The 24,909-nt window shown below is 37.4% G+C and overlaps 2 protein-coding genes and 2 non-coding genes across 6 annotated transcripts; 1 reads left to right on the top strand and 3 right to left on the bottom strand.

The window, feature by feature from the left end:
• Positions 1–9,594: 9,594 nt before the first annotated feature.
• Positions 9,595–10,800, bottom strand: LOC117614771 (F-box/LRR-repeat protein At3g48880-like). The gene is made up of 3 exons (XM_034343677.1): positions 10,752–10,800; positions 10,244–10,632; positions 9,595–10,124 (listed from the first exon to the last, which is right to left on the bottom strand). The coding sequence occupies exons 2-3, from the start codon at positions 10,630–10,632 to the stop codon at positions 9,617–9,619; spliced, it is 897 nt and encodes a 298-aa protein (XP_034199568.1). The 5' UTR covers positions 10,752–10,800; the 3' UTR covers positions 9,595–9,616.
• Positions 10,801–17,525: 6,725 nt separating this feature from the next.
• On the bottom strand, positions 17,526–17,599 carry LOC117616892. The gene has a single exon (XR_004584236.1). It is a non-coding gene; the product is annotated as a small nucleolar RNA Z159/U59 (small nucleolar RNA).
• A 133-nt stretch (positions 17,600–17,732) lies between these two features.
• LOC117616889 lies at positions 17,733–17,816 on the bottom strand. Its single transcript, XR_004584233.1, has one exon. It is a non-coding gene; the product is annotated as a small nucleolar RNA Z159/U59 (small nucleolar RNA).
• A 320-nt stretch (positions 17,817–18,136) lies between these two features.
• LOC117614769 lies at positions 18,137–23,402 on the top strand. 3 transcript variants are annotated; one of them, XM_034343675.1, is made up of 7 exons: positions 18,137–18,238; positions 18,904–18,950; positions 19,317–19,363; positions 19,500–19,670; positions 21,901–22,048; positions 22,141–22,655; positions 22,737–23,402. In XM_034343675.1, coding segments are annotated over exons 5-7 (1,041 nt in total). In that variant the 5' UTR covers positions 18,137–18,238; positions 18,904–18,950; positions 19,317–19,363; positions 19,500–19,670; positions 21,901–22,047; the 3' UTR covers positions 23,262–23,402. The 3 variants fall into 3 exon arrangements, with proteins under 3 accessions (XP_034199566.1, XP_034199567.1, XP_034199565.1); XM_034343676.1 differs by having other exon boundaries at positions 19,500–21,813; XM_034343674.1 differs by having other exon boundaries at positions 19,500–22,048.
• Positions 23,403–24,909: the final 1,507 nt, after the last annotated feature.

Here is a 24,909-nt window from a genome sequence, read left to right as displayed (position 1 = left end):
TATAAACGAAAAATCATGATTTAATGGTTATTTTAACTCCGATTTTGATGATTTTTTTTACAGCTACAGTCCTTGACCCTATATGAATACAATGACTGAATTTGATCTTCAATTTAAAATATTTACACTAGTGGATACCACGAAATCTTATGTTATATTTAACGAAAGTATAAATAAATTCTTAATTGTTAGTGAATATATTGTTTTGATGGCATACGCATTCAAAAAAACTAGTTTCAACGATCCAACCGTCAAACTTATTTGTTTATACTTCGAGATCATATACGCCAAAAATCAGAAAAAATAAACTTTCAGAGATCAAGTAACAGGACAAAAAATTTAGACGTTTATAAATGAAAAATCACAATTTAACGGTTATTTTAACTCCAATTTTGATGATTTTTTACAGCTACACTCCTTGACCCTATATGAATATAATGAACTAATTCGATCATCAATTTAAAATATTTACACTAGTGGATACCACAAAATCTTATGTTATATTTAACAAAAGTATAAATAAACTCTTAATTGTTAGTGAATATATTGTTTTGATGGTATACGCATTCTACGAAACTAGTTTCAAATATCCAACCGTCAAACTTGTTTGTTTATACTTCGAGATTATATACGCCAAAAATCGAAAAAAATAAACATTCAGAGATCAAGTAACGATACAAAACTTTTCGACGGTTATAAATGAAAAATCATTATTTAATGGTTATTTTTACTCCGATTTTGATGATTTGTTACTGCTACACTCCTTTACCCTATATGAATACAATGACTGAATTTGATCTTCAATTTAAAATATTTACACTAGTGGATACCACAAAATCTTATGTTATATTTAACGAAAGTATAAATAAACTCTTATTTGTTAGTGAATATATTGTTTTGATGGCATACGCATTTTACGAAGCTAGTTTGAACGATCCAACCGTCAAACTTGTTTGTTTATACTTCGAGATCATATACGTCCAAAAAAAAAAAAATTAAACATTCAGAGATCAAGTAACGGGACAAAACTTTTCGACGATTATAAACAAAAAATCATGATTTTAATGGTTATTTTAACTCCGATTTTGATGATTTTTTACAGCTACACTCCTTGACCCTATATGAATACAATGACTGAATTTGATCTTCAATTTAAAATATTTACACTAGTGGATACCACAAAATCTTACGTTATATTTAACAAAAGTATAAATAAATTCTTAATTGTTAGTGAATATATTGTTTTGATGGCATACGCATTCAACAAAACTAGTTTCAATGATCCAACCGTCAAATTTGTTTGTTTATACTTCGAGATCATATACACCAAAAAAAAAAAAAAACATTTAGAGATCAAGTAATGGGACAAAACTTTTCGACGGTTATAAATGAAAAAGCACGATTTAACGGTTATTTTAACTCCGATTTTGATATTTTTTTACAGCTACACTCCTTGACCCTATATGAATACAATGAACTAATTCGATCGTCAATTAAAAAAATATATTTTCTAACAAAAACCCAATCCGAACAACAATAATATATTTTTTTAACAAAAATCCGATCCGATCTAAAATAATATATTTAAAGCTACTTAATAAAAATATATATACCGTTTAATTTCTTAAGTGTTATGCATACAAAATAAAAAACAAAAATAAATTGGTTTAGGCGACGAAATGTTTGGATTACGCCATGCAAAGATTTTAAAAAATAATTTTTTTATTTTTATAAGGACTTTGCGCGACGAAGTTTATTGTTTTGTCGCGCAAAGTCACTTTGAGAGACGATGTATTGTCGTCGCGCAAAGTCACTTTGCTCGACGAATTGTTTTTCGTCGCGCAAAATTTGGTCGCGCAAGACTTTTTGCGACGATGTATTGTCGTCGCGCAAAGTGACTTTGCACAACAAATTGTTTTTCGTCACTCAAAATTTGGTTGCTCAAATTCACTTTGTGCGACGAATTGCTTTTCGTCGGGCAAAATTTGGTCGCGCAAGACTTAGCGCGACGATGTATTGTCGTTGCACAAAAGTTTGTCTCGCAAAGTCACTTTGAGTGACGAATTGGTTTTCGTCGCGCAAAAGTTGGTCACACAAGGTTTTGAGCGACAAATTTTTGAGTTTCGTCTCGCAAAGTGACTTTAAGCGAAGAATAGTTTTTCGTCGCGCAAGAGTTAATTTTTACTAGTGAATCCAGTTATTTGGATACTTAGATATTTGAAGTCTACATCCGGAAAATGACTTATGCTCTCAAAACATGGTCATCTGAATATTGATGGTTACACAGATGCAGATTGGGCAGGAAATATAACAGATAGGAAATCGACATCCAGTTACTTCACATTCGTGGGAGGTAATTTGGTTACATAGAGAAGCAAGAAACAGAAGGTTGTTGCCTTATCCAGTGCAGAAGCCAAGTTCATTGGTACGACCAAAGGAATTTGCAAACTCGTTTGGTTAAAGAGGTTGCTTACTGAACTTGAGTATAGACCTACATCTGTAATGAATCTCTTTTGTGACAACAAGGCTGCAATAGCTACTGCACAAAATCCAGTTCAACATAATTGCACCAAATCCAGTTCAACATAATTGCACCAAATATGTTGAGGTAGATTGACACTATATCAAACATAAGCTGTCAAACAGAAGCTCGAAGCTAAAGTGATTCAATTTCCTTTTGTAAAGTCCGAAGATCAATTGGCAGATATGTTGACAAAAACAATTTCTAGTAAAGCGTTTCACAATTCGCCGGACCAGTTGGACATCGGCGACATCTATGCACCAACGTGAGAGGGAGTGTTGGCGTGACTTGTGAACCATCGACTTTCTTTCTTTACACATCAAGGATTCCTATTATAATTATATTTGATTTACTTCAATTCCTGATTTCCTACTGTAAATAGAAATAAGAATTTATTATTTACTTGCCCATTCAGATTTTGTTGTATTATGAATATGACCTTCTACAAGGTGAAGAATACATAGAAAATTCCCACAAACAAATATACTCTCATAATTCTCATATTTTAGCACTATTTAGGAGTCTATTTAGTTATTTTGTTTTATTTTTGGGATCCAAATACTAACATTCAGTTTCAGTATTATCAAATCAATGTGACCGGAAATTTATACTACTACATATTTGTGTTGGAATGGAAAACAACCTCTAATCATCATCAGAACTCTCTCCATCAGAGATCAATCTACCATGGTTATCTTCAGAATCATAGAGTTCGGAACCTTCACAGCTGAAATAAGCAATATGAGAAGCAAGCTTTAATATGTCATCGTCATCCTCTTCAAAACCTCGACAATCACTGGCATCCAAATACACAAGCTCCTTACAGACTTGAAGTAATGTGATAAAATTTCCACGATGAATTCTTGAACACCTCAAGACTAAGTACTGAATATGGGGCACCAATTTGGGTATCTCCAGAAAAAATAAGCCACATTGAAATACAAAAACTTTTAAACTTACGCATTTGCAACATATTTCAGTATTTGGTCAGAACATTCAGGTAGGCTGAGAGAAGTAGCATTTCCACAGCTACGACTAACAACGAGCTTCAAGAAACCATTCATGGAGAAACGAAGCTTACCAGTTAGATAACGATATACAAATTTTCTATAAAAGAGAGTTAAGAACCAAAATCGAGTGTCTATGTAAAAACCCCGAACATGGTCGAAACGATAATAATTAAAGCGCGGAAATATGAGACATTGCCAGCATGAAGGATCGAGGCTTGCTTTGTACCATGACCTGCACTCGAAAGGGACATCCAAAAGCAGTGACTCCATTCCAACTCTTCCCAACACATTCACCAAACAGTCCAGATTTAAGTAGAAACACACAACTTTTGCTAAGGTAAACAAAAAGACACAATAAACATCAGTAGAAAAAACTAGAGTCAAATCTAAATTAATAGAGAAGTGAGAAAAGAATCACCAGAAAAGCACAGATGAAGAAATGAAATAAGATGCAACAGCGAAAACCATGCTCACCCGTTATATAGGAAATTCTTTTACTTCCATAGTTATCAGATTAACTTTTACCCTTCCCTCCCGAGTTATTGTATTCAAATGTAGGACAAAACAAAAGCTGTAAATAATGGCTATGACCTTGTGCCTCCCACTCCCATTAATACCGGCAATTTTCATCGTTGTAGTCGTTTTATGCAACAAGGTTCTCACCCTGGTTATTGAGAGAGAGAGAGAGAGAGAGAGAGAGAATTCGATCCTCTGGCTATATGGTCCAATTGCAATGTATGGAAAAACGATTAATTAGTGGTCAACTAGAAATCTATAATTGACCATTAATTTATAAGAGAAAGAAAGCCAAGATAAAACGATCCAACTTCATGAAGAACTATTGGGGAAAAAAAAAAAATTTCATGAAGAACAAGCCAAGATGTTTATTTATATATATCTAATTAAATTTAAAAAAAATTCTGTAAAAATTCATTCCTAAAATAAATACAAAAATAAAAAAGGCGCCAAGAGGCTAGTTTACATATATATATATATATATATATATATATATATATATATATAAGTATAGCTGTATGAATCAATACTTAATAGCAAAATATTGGGTAAGTCAGCATGTGACTATGAATTGCGCGTACAATTATTTATCATATTAGCCCACGAATATATCAACGTGCCGGAATATCATAAATCATGTTCATATGGAGATGCCAATTGGTCTTAATCAGAATTGTAAAACTATGTCACGAGACAATACATCATCATAAAATAAAAATCGAAGCGGTTTTCCTCATAATATATATATATATATATATATATATATATATCCCACAACGCCATAAGAGCATGAGCATCCCGACCAATCTCTGCCTTCCTCCTCAAAACAAAGATTTAATCTTGGGCAGGAAGCTAACAATTGCCATTGCCTCATCTTTACAGATATTAGCATTCCCCAAATGTAAGGCACACAAATCCTTGCAGTGAATGCTGATCCGTGAAAGGATTTCCTCCAAACGATGAGTGCTTCCCAGTATCAAAAACTCCAAATGTTTCCACTTACCAATTAGCTCAAGGATTACACTTGATTTGTGGGTAACTAAATTCCTAAGCAAGGCAACACCTTTGAGGTTACCACACCTGCAAACAACATTTTACGACGACCCAATTGTAGTGCACGGGGAACAAATTAAAACTGAATACATTTAACAAGAAAAATAACATAATGCTGAAATACTTAAGGAGAAACTTACACATCCGAAACATATTTCAAGGCTGTTTGTGAAGCACATGAATGTAGCATGAGTACAAAAAGCATGGCCTCTGCTACGATTGGCCACAAACTTTATGAATGCAGTGACAGAGAAACGACTCTCATCAATTTAATATTCATCAACAAATCTTTGCCAAAGGGGGACACTGCGCCAATTTTCAGTTTCAACGGGAAAACCAAAATAGCTAAGACTTGCATACCAAAGGCACATCCGAAAGCAGTGACTCCATACCAAGTTCTCCAAAAATATACGTCAAACAGTCCATGTTTAAATCTTCCCATTTTCTTTGACCCATCAGAAAGCAATGAAATTAAGATTCAATGCAGCATTGAATATGTCTATATATCTATGACAAAATGCGAAGACCACATACCACTGCTTTTCTTTCTGCCTTCTAAAAAATAAATAAAAAATTAAGAGAAAATGAGGGAAAAAATAGACCTTAAATCAAAGATTATCAGTTGAGATATAGGCAATGCGATTATGCAAGAAAGCACAGCCATGCTTCTATTATAGAAAATTATCTCATACGTCTGTCGTGTTTGTTTGATGAGATATTAATGTTGCAGCTGACTGTAGTCTGTATCCGCAGGATTATTTCAAGCTGATTGGCACAAGTATCAAGCTGTTTTTGAAAAGATGGTGAAGAAGAACATGATAATACCTTCTTCTTTTTATTTATTTATTTATTTATTTTTATAACAAATACTACTTACACCCGTCAATGAGCAAGAATCTGATGAGAAAAAAAATAAATATATTGGGCATTTGATTTTACCCGTACGGGAATCAAGAGTCCGAGAAACCAATCTACTTATTGTAGCTGAAAACCCTAAACAGATATAAAAAATGAAAATAAAAAGTCAGAATCGAGGGTGCTGCAGAGGGAGGAGAGTTGGATGTGGGTGGGCTTGTGGTTTTATAGAAGATTTGAGGGAGAGGATGAGAGCAGATAGAAGAGCTGAGCGGAGGGATAGATGAAAGCCAATCGTCGTGGTTTTGAATTAATAGGGAATACGGTCCACAAGGCGTCAGGCCCATTTCGCCACTTAACCCCAAAACTGTTTAGCGGGAAAGAAACGAATCGACGTCGCGCAACCCTACAAACGTGCCATGTGCGTACCTGTCATGTGCTTCTTTCAATGCTTCTCTACTTCGATTTTTTATAAAACTTTCCACATCTTTTTGATAAAAGTGTTTTTGTTAGAACTGTTTATGTTTAGAAGGGTTTATTAGAGCAGTAGTCCTAAATGAGACCAAATTTAAATAAAGTAAAACAGCGGAGATGAAATTTTTAAAGACTAAAAGCTCAAAAAATAAAATTAGACAACTAAATATCCTTATAATTTAAACAATACTAATGCTATTCATAATTAATTGAAAAAAATAACATTACAATTAACTTATAATTGTTGCTAATGAGGTTTCATATCAAGAAAATGTCGCATTATATTTTCATTACTAATGCAAGAAAAAACATATTTATCAATATAAACAACAAGCTATCACTCCACCATTGATTTTCCATTTTGTTACGCAATGATGTGAACTACCCGAACTATTTGGACTACCCAAATTATTCAAAGGAGAATGTGAACTATCTGGATTGTTTGAAAAAGGATTTAAACTCTTTCTCTTAAAATACCGTTCCATAAGTATATAATTAAAACAAAATAAAGGTTTTTTTATTATCTATAACTATGACTAATTGACTATATTTATCAATTAAATAAACAAATTAATATCAAATTATCAATTAAGTAAACAAATAAAATTAATTATACCTTGAATCATGCGTCGCACAGCCTCTTCCTCGAGTTTGCTACTGATCTTACTAATACACAGAGAGCTAAATAAGAAAAAATAATAATTATTAAGAAATGAACAAACAAAATTGGTGTTTGCTCAAGAAGAAAAAAGTACGTATTTATAACATCATCCCCAGCCGCGGTAACTTTATAAAATCATCCCGACCAAGATCAACTTCTTAATCTTCGGCCGGAAGTTAACAACTGCAATTGCCTCATCTTTATCAAATGATGACCGTGAAAGGATTTCCTCCAAATGTTTCCACTCACCAGTCAGCTTTGGAATTACACTTGATCTGAGGTAAACTAAATCCCCAGGCAATGCCAGAACCTTGGGATCACCACACTTCCTCTGAAGCACATGGAGGTAGCCTGAGTACAGTAGCATGCCCTTTGCTACGATTGACGAAAAACTTTATAAAGGCAGTGGTCGAGAAATGACTCCCGTCAATTTGATATTCATGCACAAATCTTTGCAAAAAGGGACCATAACACCAATATTCAGTGTCCTATAACCAAAATAGCTGGTTGAAATGTTTGGAAAAATGAGGCATTGCCAGCATGAAGGATCGAGGCTTGCTCTATACCACAATTGCATACAAAAGACACATCCAAAAGCAGTGACTCCATACCACCTCTACCAAAAATATTCACCAAACAGTCTATGTTTAAGTCTTCCCATCTTCTTTGATCCATCTGAAATAAATAAAATTAAGATTTAATACAGGTATAAATATGTCTATGTATATAAATGACAAAACGCAAAAGATTTGGCTCCATCAAGGATCAAAGACTTCTAATCTCAGCAATTGGATTGCATGTATGATATATATTAAAAAATTATTTAACCCACTAATATATGGTTATTTGTAACCTCAACTATACTCGGAGTTATATTTTGGTCACTCAACTCAAATATTAGTTGCAGAGGTCACTCAATTGGGTGCTGTGTTGCACCATTAGTCTCTATCGTCAAGTCTCTCTAACGTTAGGGACTAATGGTGCAATACAACACCTAATTGAGTGACCTCTATAACTATTTTTTGGAGTTGAGTGACCAAAATGTAACTTCGAGTATAGTTGAAGGATCATTGCTACAAATAATCCTAACTAAAAAGTCACATTTGCCCATCAATAATCTAAGAGATGCTTGTCACGTCATCATTTTAAACAGAAAAAGTCACAAACTTGACGGTAGGGACTAATAGTGCAACACAACACTCAATTGAGTGACCTCTGCAACTAATATTTGAGTTGAGTGACCAAAATGTAACTTCGAGTATAGTTGAGAGATTATTGCTACGAATAACCCCATTGATATATCTAATTCATGGCTAGGATTTTCAACTCCTTTAACTAATCCGTAGCAAAAATCGTTATTGAAGTGAAGAAGCTCCCAAATGCTAAAATACCAAACCACAGCTAATCTACTTAAAAATTTATAGAGAAAATGAGAAAGTAAATATGACCTTAAATCTAAGACTTTTCTGTTGAGATATAGGCAATGCAATTATGCAACTCATGCTCGCCATTTTATTATTATTATTTTTCTTTAGGGAAAGCAAAAAAGTACAATTGATACCACCAAAAATAAAAGACTCAAGGAAGTGGGGTGACCTAAGCTGGAATATCAAAAAATAATAAATTTGGGACAATTTATGTACTAATCTATTATAGAAAATGATTTTTCTCATCTGTTTATTTCTTTCCATTTTTTAACATTGATGAATTGTTAATATGCAGACCAAAAATGGGTTAATCTATTCATTTGGTTCGTTCTCGGGAAATATCTATGGCTGTATTGTTTATGCACACGTTCACAGTAAACAAACCTATTGATTGAGTGCTTGAGTTTGATCCGCAAGGAACAGCAGAGACCATAGGGTAAGAAATCGATGTGGAGAATTTTTTTTTTTTTTTTTTTTTTTTTGAGATTCATTATTATGATTATACTCAATATAGAAGTCTAAATTATCAAAAAAAGAAAACCATGTATGAAATGGACTTTAGAAACACACCCAAAGCCCATTTACAACATAACAAAGAGGCTTTTAACTTTTTTATAAATTACAAAACTGTCATCGATTCCTTAAAACAAGCACAACCCCAAAATCTCATAAAAAAAACCCAAAACACTCAATAGGGCGTCAAAGTAATTTAATAATCAAAATTAAATTCAATAGGACCAGCTGTCATTTTTTGGATTTTTTTTTTTTTTGGTTTGTTTGTAGAAATTAAATAGTGTAGGGTTTATCTATAGCAGCCCCGATCTCTTGGACCACAAGTGTCCAAGAGACTGTGGTCACCTACCTTTGGATGTAACATCCAACGGTTCAAAAAAGTTTCTTAAAAGGAGTGTAAGAGTGAGAATTTGATTTGGTGAGAATTTGATTTTCTAGTATTTTTATTTGAATCCAAATGGGGGGTATTTCCTCATTTACATTGTAAACTTAAGTAAATGGAGTAATATAAAAATAAATGAAAGTAAAAGGAGAAACACAAGGTTAACAAGAGTAAACTCTCCAAAGAAAATTCAGTCCGGCAAGCCTAATCAGAATAATATCCATCATATACCACATCGTCAAACAAAAAACTGCCATCCTCATAGAAACCATCATCATCATAATCATACTCTCTAGAGCCCTTGCAGCTGAAATTAGTAATATGAGAAGCAAGCTTCAAAATTTCCTCATCATCCTCACTAAAACCAATACAATCACTGACATCCAGAACCCGAAGCTCCGTGCAACCTTGCAGTAACTTCATAAGAGCATCCCGATCAATTTCAGCCTTCCTCAAGATCAAATGCTTAATCTTAGGCAGGAAGTTGACAATTGCAATAGCCTCATCATTAAAAATATCAGCATTAGACACACGTAAGCCCCAAAAGTCTTTGCAGTGAATGCTGATCTGTGAGAGGATTTTCACCAAATCATAGCTGCTTCCCAACATCAACCACTCCAAACGTTTCCACTTACCAATCAGCTCTGTTATTACACCTGATTTGTCGTTAACTAAATCCCCAGGCAATCCAACAGCCTTGAGGTCACCACACCTGCAAAAACAAACATTTTACCATGACCCAATTATATGTGTGGGGAGCAAATTAAAACCCAACCAAACATTCAAAAAGAAAATTAACATAAATGCTGAAATACTGGAGGAGAAACTTACACATCTGAAACATATTTCAAGTCTGTTTCTGAAGCACATGGAGGTAGCCTGAGAGCAGTAGCATGTCCATTGCTACGATTGACGACAAACTTAATAAACGCAGTGGTCGAGAAATGACTCTCATCAATTTGATATTGGTGGATAAATCTTTCTAGCTTGGGGTCATGAAACCATCGTAATGTTTTACCACCGATACCCACAAACAAAGTGGAATAGCTACTTTTAATGTCTGGAAAAATGAGACGTTCCCAGCATGAAGGATTGAGGCTTGCTCTGTACCACGACTTGCATACGAAAGGCACATCCAAAAGCAGCGACTCCATACCAACTCTTCCCAAAATATTCACCATACAGTCTATGTTTAAGTCTTCCCATCTTCTTTCATCCATCTGAAAGAAATGAAATTAAAATTTAATAAAGCTATAGATGCAAAGACCAGACCACTACTAATCTGCTTTAAATAAATAAAAAAAATTAAAGAGAAAATGAGATACGAAAATGACCTTACATCAATTGAGATATAAACACATGCAATGCAAATGGAGTGTAAATAGAGCTCCCAGATTATAAGAGGCAAGGAAGCACAGCCATGCTCGCCTATTTATATAACTTTTTCAAAAGCAGAGTGATATGAACTTCTCAAAAGCACACCCAATCGTTTTGCGCCTTTTTCTTTGCCCTTTTCTTTTTGCAATGTCTGGAAAAATACGAGAGGTTGCTTTGCCCCTAAGTAATTAGAGGATCTCCAACGGTATAAGCAAACGATGTAGGCAAAATTTTACTATGCAGACTGATGGCATGTTGCCCATTCAGTTGCCCCTTGGGAAAAAAACTGCTCACTCCAATGGACTAGGCAATGCAATATTATATTATATATTTTTATCTTTTACATTTACCTCATTTCACCTATCACAAAAAAACAAAAGAAAAATATATATTATAATAATAAAAATATGTGGGGCCCAACATACCTATTCACTTTGAAGTAAATAATGTTTGGGAGAGTATGGGCATGTTTAGAGGTGCTAGGATTTTCAACTCCTTTAACTAATCCGTAGCAAAAATCCTTATTGAAGTGAAGAAGCTCCCAAATGCTAAAATCCCAAACCACAGCTAATCTACTTAAAAATTTATAGAGAAAATGAGAAAGTAAATATGACCTTAAATCTAAGACTTTTCTGTTGAGATATAGGCAATGCAATTATGCAACCCACGCTCGCCATTTTTTATTTTTTTTTTTCTTTAGGGAAAGCAAAAACAAGTACAATTGATACCACCAAAAATAAAAGACTCAAGGAAGTCGGGTGACCTAAGCTGGAATATCAAAAAATAATAAATTTGGGACAATTTATGTACTAATCTATTATAGAAAATGATTTATTCTCATCTGTTTATTTCTTTCCATTTTTTAACATTGATGAATTGTTAATATGCAGACCAAAAATGGGTTAATCTATTCATTTGGTTCGTTCTCGGGAAATATCTATAGCTGTATTGTTTCTGCACATGTTCACAGTAAACAAACCTATTGATTGAGTGCTTGAGTTTGATCCAAAAGGAACAGCAGAGACCATAGGGTAAGAAATCGATATGGAGGTTTTTTTTTTTTTTTTTGGAGATTTATTATTATGATTATACTCAATATAGAAGTCTAAATTACTTTTTTTTTTTAAACTATATATGAAATGGACTTTAGAAATACACCCAAAGTTTATTTACAATATAACAAAAAGACTTTTAACTTCTTATAAATTACAAAACTGTCATCGATTCCATAAAACAAGCTCAACCCCAAACCCTCGTAAAAAAAACCCAAAACACTCAATAGGGCATCAAAGTAATTTAATAATCAAAATTAAATTCAATAGGATCAGCTGTCATTTTTTGGGGTTTTTTTTTTTTTTTTGTTTGTTTGTAGAAATTAAATGGTGTAGGGTTTATCTATAGTGCTAAGAATAGATATATAACTAAATATCTCTTTTTTTGTTTGGTCGAAAAAATCGAAGTGGAGGTTGAACTTAACGCCTGAATGTGTAAAAGTATGACTCGGCCCACTATCTTACAAGAGTAAAAGTAAAAGTTCCATTTGGGTTTCATACCATGTAAGGTTCGATTACATTTTTTATCCCCATTTTTAATGTTTCTTTTCATTTTGAGTTTTTCTATTTAAATCTCATACTTTTCTTTGTTCACCCCAATACTTAAATCATTAAGCTTTTCAGTTTTATTATGAGATTTTCTATTTAAACACCACACTTCTCTTAGTTCACCCCAATACTTAAATCATTAAACTGTAAGTTTTATTATTGTGAAAAAGACAAAAACAAGGTCATTCAACTTAATATTTAACCATAGTACATCTATACACACACTTCACACACCCCACCACTCTTCATATTAAGTTTTAGAAAAATACAAACTCCTTTACATCGTATTGCCAAAGACGTAGAACATTAAAGAGCATGCCTCTTTGAAATCTGCTTAGGAGTTGATGAAAAGACTTGTTGATTGTTTGGATGTAAGGATCTTTTTATTTTTTTTATTTTTTTTTATACCTGACATTTTGGTAAAATTGTTCTCTTTCTCTAGATAGAAAGTATTAAATTTCGGATTTAGGGTTTCATTTGTTTGTGTGTTTTTTTTTTCTGCTGGGAACAGTAATATTATTGTCACTTGTGGAATTCCAGTATGCATCTAAAATCATAATCCTACTATTGCTACTTCAATTGTTGGATTATTTTTCTTGTTGCCTTTCTACTCTAATAAAAGCTTTAATGTATTCTCCATTGATCGCCGATGAGATGGCCTACTCCTAGTGCAAAGTGTAGCAACCTCAAGTCTCACGGAACGTTCATACCAACTTCATTCTCATTGTAAATTTCTCTCAGAACAACTTCCCTTGACTTTCTCTGTATGCTTGCTCCTGAATTCGTCAACCTACCATTGCTTAAAATTTCCAGCATGATCTCCCCAAAGCTGTATACATCCCTGTATAGCTCCTCTTTTGTGGCACTATTGGTATCACCTGTTCAAACATTTACATACAAAGTTTTCAACAACCGATGTTGGGTCCAAACAAAAGAAGAAAATGAGTAATGACAATATTAGCATTAGAGCTTGCGGAAGGTACTTCCTCCTCTAAGGGTAGCTTGTGGGGTTTAAAGAGAAAATTTATTTTATTTCTTATTTTTTCAGCTTGGGGTGTATTTAAGGGAAGTGTGGGAAGATAGTGGGGTTTTCTTAGAAATTGCGAAAGTTTAAATTAAAAGTTGGGGTAAACTAAGAGAAGTGAGGGGTTCAAATAGAAAATCTCTTTATTATTATGTAAAAAGATAAAAAAGGCCATCCAACTTAATACTTAATCCTAGTACATCCATGTACACATCTCACCACTCTTCATATTAAGTTATAGAAAAACACAAACTCCTCCACACCCTATTATCAAATTACTCCTCTTTCAATCCAAAAAACTTACTATCTCTCATCTTCTCTTCACAAACCCTGAATACGATATGCAAATAGTGGCTTGTAAGTCATCAATTGAGTTTGACAACAATGTATTTATCTCTTTAACTAATATGAGATTGAGGTGAACCTAGAGTGGTGAGACAAGATAGCGGGGTGTAGAGTGTGGGGTGTGAGGTTAATGAGTTTTTTAATTTTTTTTCTTCTGCTGCGCGTGTATTTAAGGGTAGTTTGAGAAGATAATGATGTTTTCTTAGAAATTGTGAAAATTTGAATTAGAAGTTGGGGTGAAGTTAGAATATGAGTTGAACAAAGAGAAATACGGGGTTTAAATAAATAAAAAACTCTTCATTTTTTACATGGAAATATTCTAAATTATTATTAAAAAAATTACGCTGGCACATTATCTTACCTAACTAGTCTAATCCACATTTGCTATAAATTTTCTATTTCACCAATGTCATCTTAATTAGTGTAAGTTTAATGTTGTTATATTTAGTTTGCAATCATGTTTAAATTGTGAGTTCTGTCAAATTTAATAAGTAAAATCCAACGTGGCAAGATGAAATCATGACGTTTGAGATTTTTATTGTGTCTAATTAAAATGTTTGTAGTCAACATAACGTGGATATTTAATTTATTTTTCTTAACAATGTTAGACTTTCGGACTTAACAAGAACTAAAGTGAAAAATGAATCGAACTACGCAAACAAAAATGTGACTTGGACATGTGGGCATTTCTTGTAGACAGAGGAGGATGAACAAAGATGGGTCATTGGAGGAGTTAGCCATGGACTATTGAATGAATATGTTTATAAAAGAGTTGGAATTAAGTCCAGTCTCCTTTGTGGAGGAGTCTGCATAGGAACTCACTGCCACGACATGCTTTGGTTTAACAGAAGAACTCGGCGATTGTTTTGCTAGGTACTATAAAGAAAAAAATTAAAGACAAAATTATATAAAAAAACTTAATCATGACTTGCAGACAAAGGGACTTATTATATCGAGGAGCATAAACTTCACACGAAGATAATATTACAAGCATATGTACAAGTAACACAAGGTTAACAACAGTAAACTCTCCAAAGAAAATTCAGTCCAGAACGCCTAATCAGTATAATATCCATCATAGAAATCATCTAACGAAATCCTGTCTTCCTCTGTTATGATCTGCTTTACTTTTGTTCTCTACATGCCACCTCATTAAAATTTAATCTAAGGGACTTAAAAGTTGACACATCATCTTAAAAATAACAAACTCATTTACTCCTAATTAAAAAAGGGGAAAAAAAAAAAAATCCCTAATCCAACTAACGGGAAAGTTAGCGTTCCTAGTCTTCTTTAATCTTCTCTTTCTTCCTGCACCACGTTCTGTCTTTCTTCTCTTATTTTTTCCTCTTCTTTCCCCAAAAATCTTACCTCTCACTGAGATTTCTTTTCCCCAAAACCTCTGTAATCATAATCCCTCTTCTCTTTCCCATATCAAAAGAAAAAAATTATTCCATATTCATTGTCTGATGATGGTGGTTGCAGACATAGGAAGAAAGAAAAAAAAAAGTGATGATCAGAAGCATAAGAATACGAAAGTGGTAATGAATTTGTTTATAAATTAATCAAAAGCAAAATTGAAACTTCCCTATCAAATGAACCAAAAAAAAAAAAAAAAAAAAACTTCCCTTCCCATATCCATTGTTTGATGAGGGTGGTTGCAGACATCGGAAGCAAAAGAGAACTTGATGCAGGAAGAAGAAAAAAAAAAAAAAAAAAAAAAAAAAAAAAAAAGGACTCAGATGATTCTTCTTATGTTCATACTTTTCTTGGTAATAATGTTTTTGTGTTCTAAGATTGGACACAAAAAATAATGATGAGCGATAAGATTTTGCGGTGGGGGGAGACGTGTAGAGAAGGAAGAAGAAGAGGGAAAAAAAAACTGCTACAGCCGTTAAGTTTAGGCGTTAGTCAAGCTAGGGTTTTTTTCTTTTTTAATTAAGAGTAAATTGAAATTTTATTTTAAGGAAGATGTGTCCAATTTAAGTCCCTTAGATTAAATTTTAATGAAGTGACATATGGAGAACAAAAGTAAAGCAGATTATAGCAGAGAAAATCAAAGCCGAGGATCCAGATCCTTCTAAAACTTAATATGAAGAGTGGTGGAGTGTGTGGGAGTGTGTGTATAAATGTACTAGAGTTAATTATTAAGTTAGATGACTTTTTTTGTCTTTTTACACAATAATAAAACTTACAGCTGAATGATTTAAGTATTAAAGTGAACAAAGAGAAGTGCGGGGTTTAAATAAAAAATCTCATTATAAATCCATTCATGCAAATTACCCATGTTACACTTAATCAAAGAAATTTAACATATTTCTTCCTTGAGTTATTGATATCAGGTGAAAATAAAAAATAAAAAATTCTTCTTCGAGTTATTAATATCAGAAACAAAATTGTACAGCAAACAAAATTTTATTAGCATTACTTCATTATTAAAATAAAATATCATTAGTTGTAGCAATAAAATAAATCACTTCGTTTAAAAGATAAAATATAAATAAATAAAAATTATATGGATAGAAGAGAGGAAGGACAGGGATTGAACAGAGACAGAAACGATTTTGAACAAATGTAAGGTTTTTGCATAAGAGACGCAAAAGGAATAGGACAAAAAAAGAAAAGAACGTAAAACATTAACTGAGTTAGGGAAAGAAAAAAAAAATGGTTAGTAAAAGGGCTGGCACGGATGTAGAGATTGGATGATAGAGAAATTTTACTTTTTGATTGTTTTTATTGATTAAAATATACAGTTATGATATTTTGGACTATAAGAGTTCAAGAGATTTGTAATTACTCACAGTTGGATATAAATTTAAAATTTTTATAAACTATTAAATTAATATTCAACGATAAATGACTATAATTTCTTAAATCACTGTAGTCTAAAAGATCAAGATTGTCATACGGCAATATCCTATCGACTTGGGATAATGAGGTGAAAAACTGACCTGGCATCTCGGTGCCAGAAAAGTTTTTCTCGTACCAAGTGACACGTAGATAGTAAGTTAGTGGGAGTTGTGGATGTGGTGTGGAAGTACAAGTGTTAAAACAAGGAATCTGATCTCCAACCTCTTTGCTTTACCTTTGCTGATGCAGCGTGTCAGTCACAGTGCAATTGAACATGAAAAAGAAAAAGAAAACAAAGTCACGACAAAATCCCTCATTATAAAAGCTCCCCTGCCTGTGCGTGGCTTCAAGGCTATGTTTCTGGGGAATGGGCTTCAAATGTTTTTTGAGCCCTTGGGTTGCCTTGGCCAAAGCCTTATTACGCTGCTTCTTGGGGTTTAAGATCTCTTTCAACGTCGTTTTTAAAATTTTGGGTCCAATCATCTTTTCCTTTATTAATTAGTCCAAACGCTCATTCACCAATCTAGATTTTACCTTTTCTCTACGTACTAAACAAGTTTGGGCAGAAAAATGCATCACGTTTCGGAGGCGCTAATTTACCGTACATCAATCACAAATATAGTCTCAACGATAAAAGCATGAACGACTGAGGAACAAAATAGCTTTCACCAATTCAAAAACAGCAGAAAAACATGAAAATAGCAAAACATTGCTATTCCAACTAAGTGAAAAAGTTATTATGCGTGGTATAACGTGATTGATAACACCGATTGCACACAAGTGTTTTTCCTCTCCAAAAACAGAGGTGGGTTATAATTTCTAGATTTTGTTTTTAGTATTTTCAGTTTTGCAGATGAACATTCAAACGTAACGCAAATGTTGATACAGAACGACTTATATAAAGAATATCTTTTCGTGATGTTCTTCAGTTCAGGTCTCCAGATTTTCAGCATTAATAAGCTCAGGAGAATTGAATGTCTCATCATTAGAAACAAAAGAAGATTTTCTTTAATAAACACAGCAAAGTTACTCAGAAAAACCACAGCTAACAACTATTAACAAAAACTAAACAAAAGAACGAAATTCAAAATCAAGATGAACAAAAACTATATATATCTTCTTAGAATGCTCTTCAGTTCAGGTCTCCAGTTTCTCAGCACTGACAAGCTCAGGAGAACGAAAGTTTTGTAGAAACATCATCATTAGAAGCAAAAGAAGATATCATTTCATACAACCCCAAAACCCAAACTAGAAAAATCAGTCACTCAAAACATCCACAAACCTCCTTGGCGTCTGTGAGAGTCTGCAACGCTGTTCAGCTAAGATACCACCCCTTTTATGGCGTTGGGCGGCTAAACCCTAGCCCCTGCAACAATGGACTGGGCCAAGAAGATATCTTGTACTAGGCCTTTGTCATTTTGATTTTGGGCTTTCTTTGAGGTAAGTTTTTGACTGGGCTTTACTTCAAAATAAAAAGCTGGGAATAAAAAAAGAAGAGATGATGAACCCGAAAAGAATAACAAGGGGAAGGAATAAACAAGGAACAGACTACGGGTTCAAAATCTCACAAGACTGAAAGAGAAAGAGAGGAGCGGTGGAGGAGGCTGACGACGTCGTTCGTTTTGATTTCTGGTGAGTTTCTCTTCTTCCTCGTTTCCCGCTGGTTCTTACTCAGGGAAGTTGCTAACTCCCCGTTTCGAACCGAAATAGAGGAATAAAACCCTCTTTGTTTGAATTGAGTCCGACCCAGGTAAATTTCAGAAAAATTTGTTGTGTGTGTGTGTGTGAAAGTTTAGGTGAGCATCTATTCACGCTGATGAATTGTAAAATATTTATCACGTTCTGTTATACATCCTGATGTTGCTCCTACATCAAATGCCTTTCATATCTTGATATCAGCTCGCCGGTCCCTCTTTTGAGCGTAAATCTTGACATGGAGCTGTATTCACTCATTGTTTTGATATAGAAATTGCACTGGCAGACCTGACATGCTTTATTGAGTTCAAAGAAACTTGGAGAAATTCCAATTTGACTTCTAAACAAGCTTTTCTCTTGTATCTTTACATGTATGAGTGGAAGCCTAAATTGTTGACAACACTTGCTTGATGACCATAATTTTTGTTTTAAAAGAATACATTCGGGATTGGATGGATGATGAAAGTTATGATTTGATGATGCAGAGTGATAGTGTATAGGGTTTGGATAATTTATGACACATTTATTATTTTCGAAAAATAGAAACAGCTATAGTATAATGGACTGTACTAGTACTTTGAAGGTTCTACTTTGCATTTCAGGGGTGTTTGCAGAACTTGTTCAGCAGATGCAAGTAAAAGGCGTGCAGGTAAGCCTTCGTTGTTTCCTTTTGCATTTTATTTTTATGCTTACCCGCCATTGATCTTAATTTATGGGTTGATTTCTACTGTTACTGCTTGAGCTTAGGCTGCAAGTGCTTCTTGGAGATGTCTTCGCTCCTTTTGTTGTGATATTGATTATATCCAACACTTTGTCCTTTATCTTTAACTAAAAAATGTAAACTTTATCCCATTCTTAACCCCTTTTTCTTCACTAAGCTATGTTGAAGTTTTACTTTTCAAAGAAATTGTTTACTTAATTTTCATGGTAATCAGAGTCCAAGTGTTATGTTGTGACTTGGATTATGGTTCACTTCTTTCGCGTATGCCATGATGCCCTTGGTGTGGCCTCGCAGGTTGAGGAGTTGTATTCATTGGACCTTGATTCTCTGAACAATCTGAGGTACATAAGGCCCATTTAAGCTTTCATCTCCCACGGAGATATCCTCATTTCCATTATCTCCATTATAGCAAATGTTTTAAGTTTAAATCAATAGTATCGATGTTGTAGTTACTCTTTTTTCTCTTGCAACTTACAGGCTGGTGTACGGTTTGATTTTCCTATTCAAATGACAACGGCTCCAATTGTTTACACTTTCCAATCAGCTCTAGGATAATGCAAAATGAAAACATTAGTGAACAGCGGTGCCAAGACAAACCCTTCAGTCAAGGACACCTGCAAACAAAAGTTACAATGACTCTATTTTGAGGTGAGTACAAGCTGTTGCTTTTACATTGTAAAAATTGATGAAGCAACAATAAATCTAGAGAGATTTAGAGAAGAAGGTGATGACACAGAAGAATAAGAGGTGTTGATGCGAAAAAGTGGTTTGACACGTGGCTCGCTCAACTTAGTGATATTATGTCTTCGGAAGGGATTTTGCCTTCGGAAGATCAAGTTCCTGCAAAAGGACACGTTCGGTAAGACCTTGGGATATCAGTGTGGTACCGGCCAAAGGCTCTCCGATGGTTAAGTAAGTACGGTTTTAGTAAATATTAGATTACAGATCAAGCGGTAGCGTACCGTTGGTTTGTCTCCCTTCTTTTTGAGGATAGGGGCATTGGGAGGTGTGCACTATGCTCATATTTCCGATGTGGGACTGTAGAAGCGGATTGTAAGCATGACACGTGTCCTGGTGCAAAAATGTCAAAATGTATGGCTTCGGTAGGGCACATGCCGAAGGGTTATTGTGATAAATATCGATTCTGTCCACGTGTTTGGCAGTCACAGGTCGTTTATTTCCGGTATAAACAGTAGTCCCCCAAGTTCTCTTCCGAAGTTCCTTCGGAAGGGAATTTAGTTCTCCATGGCAGTTCGTAGGTGCCCTGCCGTTCGGTAAGCTCGTTTGGAAGAGACTTCCCTGAGACCCGAAGGGTCGTCGATGCTGAGAGGGGTGATGGCAAAGAGACGCTTCGTCTTCCGTGCCTGGCGTGCTGAGACGCTTCGTCTTCCGTGCCTGGCGTGCAGTCAACATTGCCATTCAGCGGGTGACACGTGGCTAGCGAAGCCACGCCTGACGGTCGCATTTATGAGCCATTTGGTTTCCCGAGGCATACCGTTGCAGCTCTCTCCCTATAAATAGAGGCTGCTCCAAGCGTAAAGCTCACTTTGCATTTGAGAGTTGACGCGAGAGCTCTGTATAGGCGATTTCCGAAGAGAGTAAACGGCAATTCAGGCGATTTTCACAGAAGTTCTCGGCATTCAAGGCGATTTCCGAAGTCTCCATTCGGCAGTCAAATCTTTTCTCACTACTCAAGGTAAGATACCGTTCGGTACTCCCAAAATACTTTCCCTTTATTTCTGTACGTCTTTTCGTGGCATAAGCTAGCCGATCGTTAGTAGGGCTTGCCTTCGGTGGTCTAGTGAGCCATAGGTAGCGACGTAGGCATCGGTAGGGTAGTTTATGACACGGTCTTAGCCTTCCTTTCCTTTTTTGTAGATGTCTGCTAGCGAGTCGTCCTTCGGCAGTGAGCCCAATGCGTTCGATGAGGAGTTGTCATCGGGCTGGGACACGTCTAGTGGGGTTGCGAGCCTCGAGGCCGAGGGTGGAGAGGACACCGATGTTGAGATACTCGTGAGGAGGTGAACTCCGTTCCCACCCATGGCATCGGCAAGACTTATGACGGGGGAAACGCTTCCCTTGGCCGCGGTCTATAAGGACGGTACCCGCGTCGGTACCTTTGAGCGTCAACCGGAGGCCTCCACCTCCGGTCGTGATGAGGGCGTTGTCGGTCCCTCTCGACCGAGGGTGACGATCATCCACCGGGAGCGGTCTAGGATACCGGTGGGTGTACCAAAGAAGGCTCTGTTCGGGGTCGATTACTTGGAGCCCAACAAGATCACCGAACGGGAGCTGGAGAAAATCAGGGTCGAGTACCTCTTCCCGGACTCGGTGAAGATGAGGATTTCGGGTCCTACCGAGTCCCTCAGCGACCCAGGGGACGGTGAAGTCACCTTCTTCACCGACGTGCTTCTGAAAGGGGTTAGGTTGCCGTTGCAGCCTGCCGTGCAGAAGATACTTGCCCAGATCGGGTACGCCCCAGGCCAGTACAATCCCAACTTTTGGGTGGCCTTGATGGGGGTGATAGCTGCGTTCGGGATTGCCGGGGAGGGGAAGCCCTCATACGAGCAGTTCTCGTATCTGTACAGCATCTCCAAGTCCAAGAGTGCCGATCATGGTGGCTGGGTTCAGGCGAACTGCCTGAAGGCTTCCGAGTGGGGGCACTTCATTAGCTCGGTGCCGACTTCCCAAAAGTCGTGGAGGAATCGGTGGGTGCTACTCTCCGGTGATTGGGAATCACCATCGGGAGTACCCCCACGGTTCTCGGTACCCACGACGTTTCAAATCGCCGGTAGGTTTCTGAGTTACCGATCGGTAGGCTGACTATTGTCTTCCTTTTTTCTTATTTTATTTTTTTACTAATTCTCTCTTCGGACAGGTAAACTCAAGCAGCCGAACCCCTAAACAGAGTGAGATTCGACAGCTCGACAGAGTGAGGCTGAAGGTGCCTGCTGCCGAGCGAGTTTATCCGCACTTCCTCTTCACCAACAATCTCATCAGAGCCGGCCTCGTCAACCCTGCCGAGAGTAAGTATACTTTGCTCCCTTTTTTTTTTTTTTTTGGTATAGTTTGTTTGTTTTTTCTTTGGCATGCCGACTGACCTATTGTTTTTGACCAGTGACGGACGCAAGGAAGGCTGCCGAGGGCAAGAAGATGAACGAGTCCTCCAGGAGGCGCCTTATGATGGGCCTGGAGGGCAAGAAGAAGAAAAAACAGCCTGAGGTACCTTCCGTTCGGCAGTCGACGGATCTCGAGGACGTGACCCTCGCGGAGCGCCTGCGACAGCTATGCGTCGAGCCTGTTGCGTGGCCTGCTACCGATGCCCCCGCGCCGAGGCAGTCGAATGCTAAAGCCGCTGCCTCCAGAGCTGCAGGGAAGCGGCCAGTGACAGCGGATTTGGAAGCCTCGCCGGCTTCCAAGCGGGGTCGTCCGTCGGAGGCTTCGAGGGCCGTCCTTGCGGTGGAGGACGAGGACGGACCTACCGAGGCCGTCACCATCGCCTGCCCCTCGAAGACGGTGCAGTTTGTCAATCACATGATCCTCGGCTCTCAAATGGAGCTACCGGAGATTGACGAACTACCGAAGAAGCTTCTTCGGGAGCAGGCCGGACGCGCCTTCCGTCTTCAGGCCTCGGTAAGATTTTCCTTCTTCATTCGTCCTTTCTTTCTTTTGTGTAAAGTGGGACACGCATCTAACTCCCTCTGTTTTGTGCAGGCGTCCATGGATATATGGCTAAGCTTCAAGCGAGCCATCTCTGCTGCCAAGCGAGCGAAAAAAGCCTACAACGACGGCAGGGCCAAGGTTGCCGAAGTAGACAAGGCACTTCAGGACCACGCCCAGCTGCTCAAGGAGAAAGAGGCTGCCGAACGGCAGGCTCTTGTTTCGGGGGCGAAGGTGGAGGAGATGCGGGTGGCCTTGGAGGCAGCGCAGGCGGCAGCGAGGGATGCCGAGGCAGCTTCGGAGGCGGTTCAAGATGCCTTGGAAGAGTCCGAGCGGACCAAGGCTGTGGAGATCGAGGCTGCCGTTCGGTCTGCTATCCAGGGATACCGCTCGTCTGAAGAGTTCACTGCCCTTCTGGACGGGGAAGTGGGCTTGGAGATGGCGGACCTGCTGTACCGATTCAAACGGTACAACCCTGGGCAAAAGCTGAACCTGAACTTTGCTGCCGATCCTCCTCTCCTTCCGGAGGGAATAACCGAGGAAATGATATTGGAGTACGAGGGGGAGGACGCTGCCTAGGGACCTGGTTCTGCCGAGGCTGCTGCTGGAGATGAAGCTTGAGGGCATTTTTATTTCCCTTGTAATTTTAGTTTTTAATTTTCATGTTATTCTGAACGTGTTGATGCCGAGGGCATCCTTTAATTCAAATGCATATTTTTATCAACTGTTTTCCGAGCAATTTTAACTTGGTGCCGAGGGCATCTTTTATCCATCTGTTGGTTTTAACCTTCGTTTATTTTGGATGTGTTATAATTGCCGATCGTCTTATAACGTAGGCAAATTGTCGTATTTTATATTTGTGTTACGAGTTCCGATGGAATCGGTAGCGTAAAGACTTCGAATATCGCTTATTGCCGTAGGCTAATAAAGACGTCGTCGAATGTTAACTTCGAATTTTGACAAGTCCCGATGGAATCTGTAGGGAAAGAACCTCGAAAGTAATTTATTGCCGTAGGCTAATATAGATGTCGTAGGACGTTAACTTGACACTATTAGCAGCCGTGGGCTAGTAGAACAATTAAAGAGAGGTGAAGTAATAGTGCCGTAGACTTTCTATTAATTTCAGTTGAAGAACAAATACATTGTGTGGTTACAGTTCCGACCTGCCGTAGGCAAGGTCACTTGTAGTAGTATTTGAGATGTTCCACGTTCCAAGGATGGCCGAGGGTCTTGCCGTTGGAGTCTCTTAGTCGGTAGGTTCCTAATCGAAGGGTACCGATGATCTCATAGGGTCCTTCCCAGGAAGGTCCGGGGGTTCCTTCCGTGGCATCTTTGGTTGCTAGCGATACCTTGCGCATGACCCAGTCTCCGATTCAGAGTGAGCGGTGTCTGACTCTAGAGTCGTAATACCGAGAGACACGTTGTTTGTAGGCTTCATTCCGAAGGTTGGCATGTGCCTGGTGCTCTTCGAGTAGGTCAAGGCTCAGAGAAATGGCTGCTTCATTCGGCTTTGGTGCGAAGTTTTCCGTTTGGTAGGAAGGTTCGCCAATTTTCACAGGCACCACAGCTTCCGAACCAAAAGCCAGGGAAAAAGGGGTTTCACCAGTGGACGTTCGGTTAGACGTCCGAATAGCCCATAGTGCTTCAGGAAGCTTTTCCGGCCAGGCTCCCTTGGCCTTGTCCAGCTGCCGTTTCAGTAGCTTCTTCACTATTTTGTTTATTGCTTCGACTTGACCGTTCGACTGGGGATGGGCTGGTGATGCGAAAAACAAGTTGATTTTCAGGCGGGTGCAAAATTGCCTGAAGAGTTTCGAATCAAATTGTCTGCCGTTATCGGTAATGATTGCATATGGGATACCGAATCGGCAACAAATGTGAGTCCAGACGAAATCCTCCATCTTTGCTGCCGTTATGGTTGCTAGAGGTTCGGCTTCCACCCATTTGGTGAAGTAGTCGACGGCAACCACTGCATATTTTACCTGCCCCTTGCCTTGCGGCATTGGACCGATCAGGTCTAGTCCCCATTGTGCGAAAGGCCAAGGGCTTACAATCGGTGTCAGAGGTTTGGCAGGGATATGCTGAACGTTACCGAAGCGCTGGCATTTATCACATCTTTTCACTAGTGAATTAGCGTCCTGATGCATGGTCGGCCAAAAGTATCCCCGAAAGGCTTTGTAGGCGAGGAATCGGGACCCGGAATGGTCGCCACACACACCGTTATGGATCT

The sequence above is a fragment of the Prunus dulcis genome, chromosome 1, assembly GCF_902201215.1.
Source record: "Prunus dulcis chromosome 1, ALMONDv2, whole genome shotgun sequence".
NCBI classification, from domain to species: domain Eukaryota; kingdom Viridiplantae; phylum Streptophyta; class Magnoliopsida; order Rosales; family Rosaceae; genus Prunus; species Prunus dulcis.
Note: the sequence above shows the minus strand (reverse complement) of the source record. Positions and strands in the feature narration are given on the sequence as shown.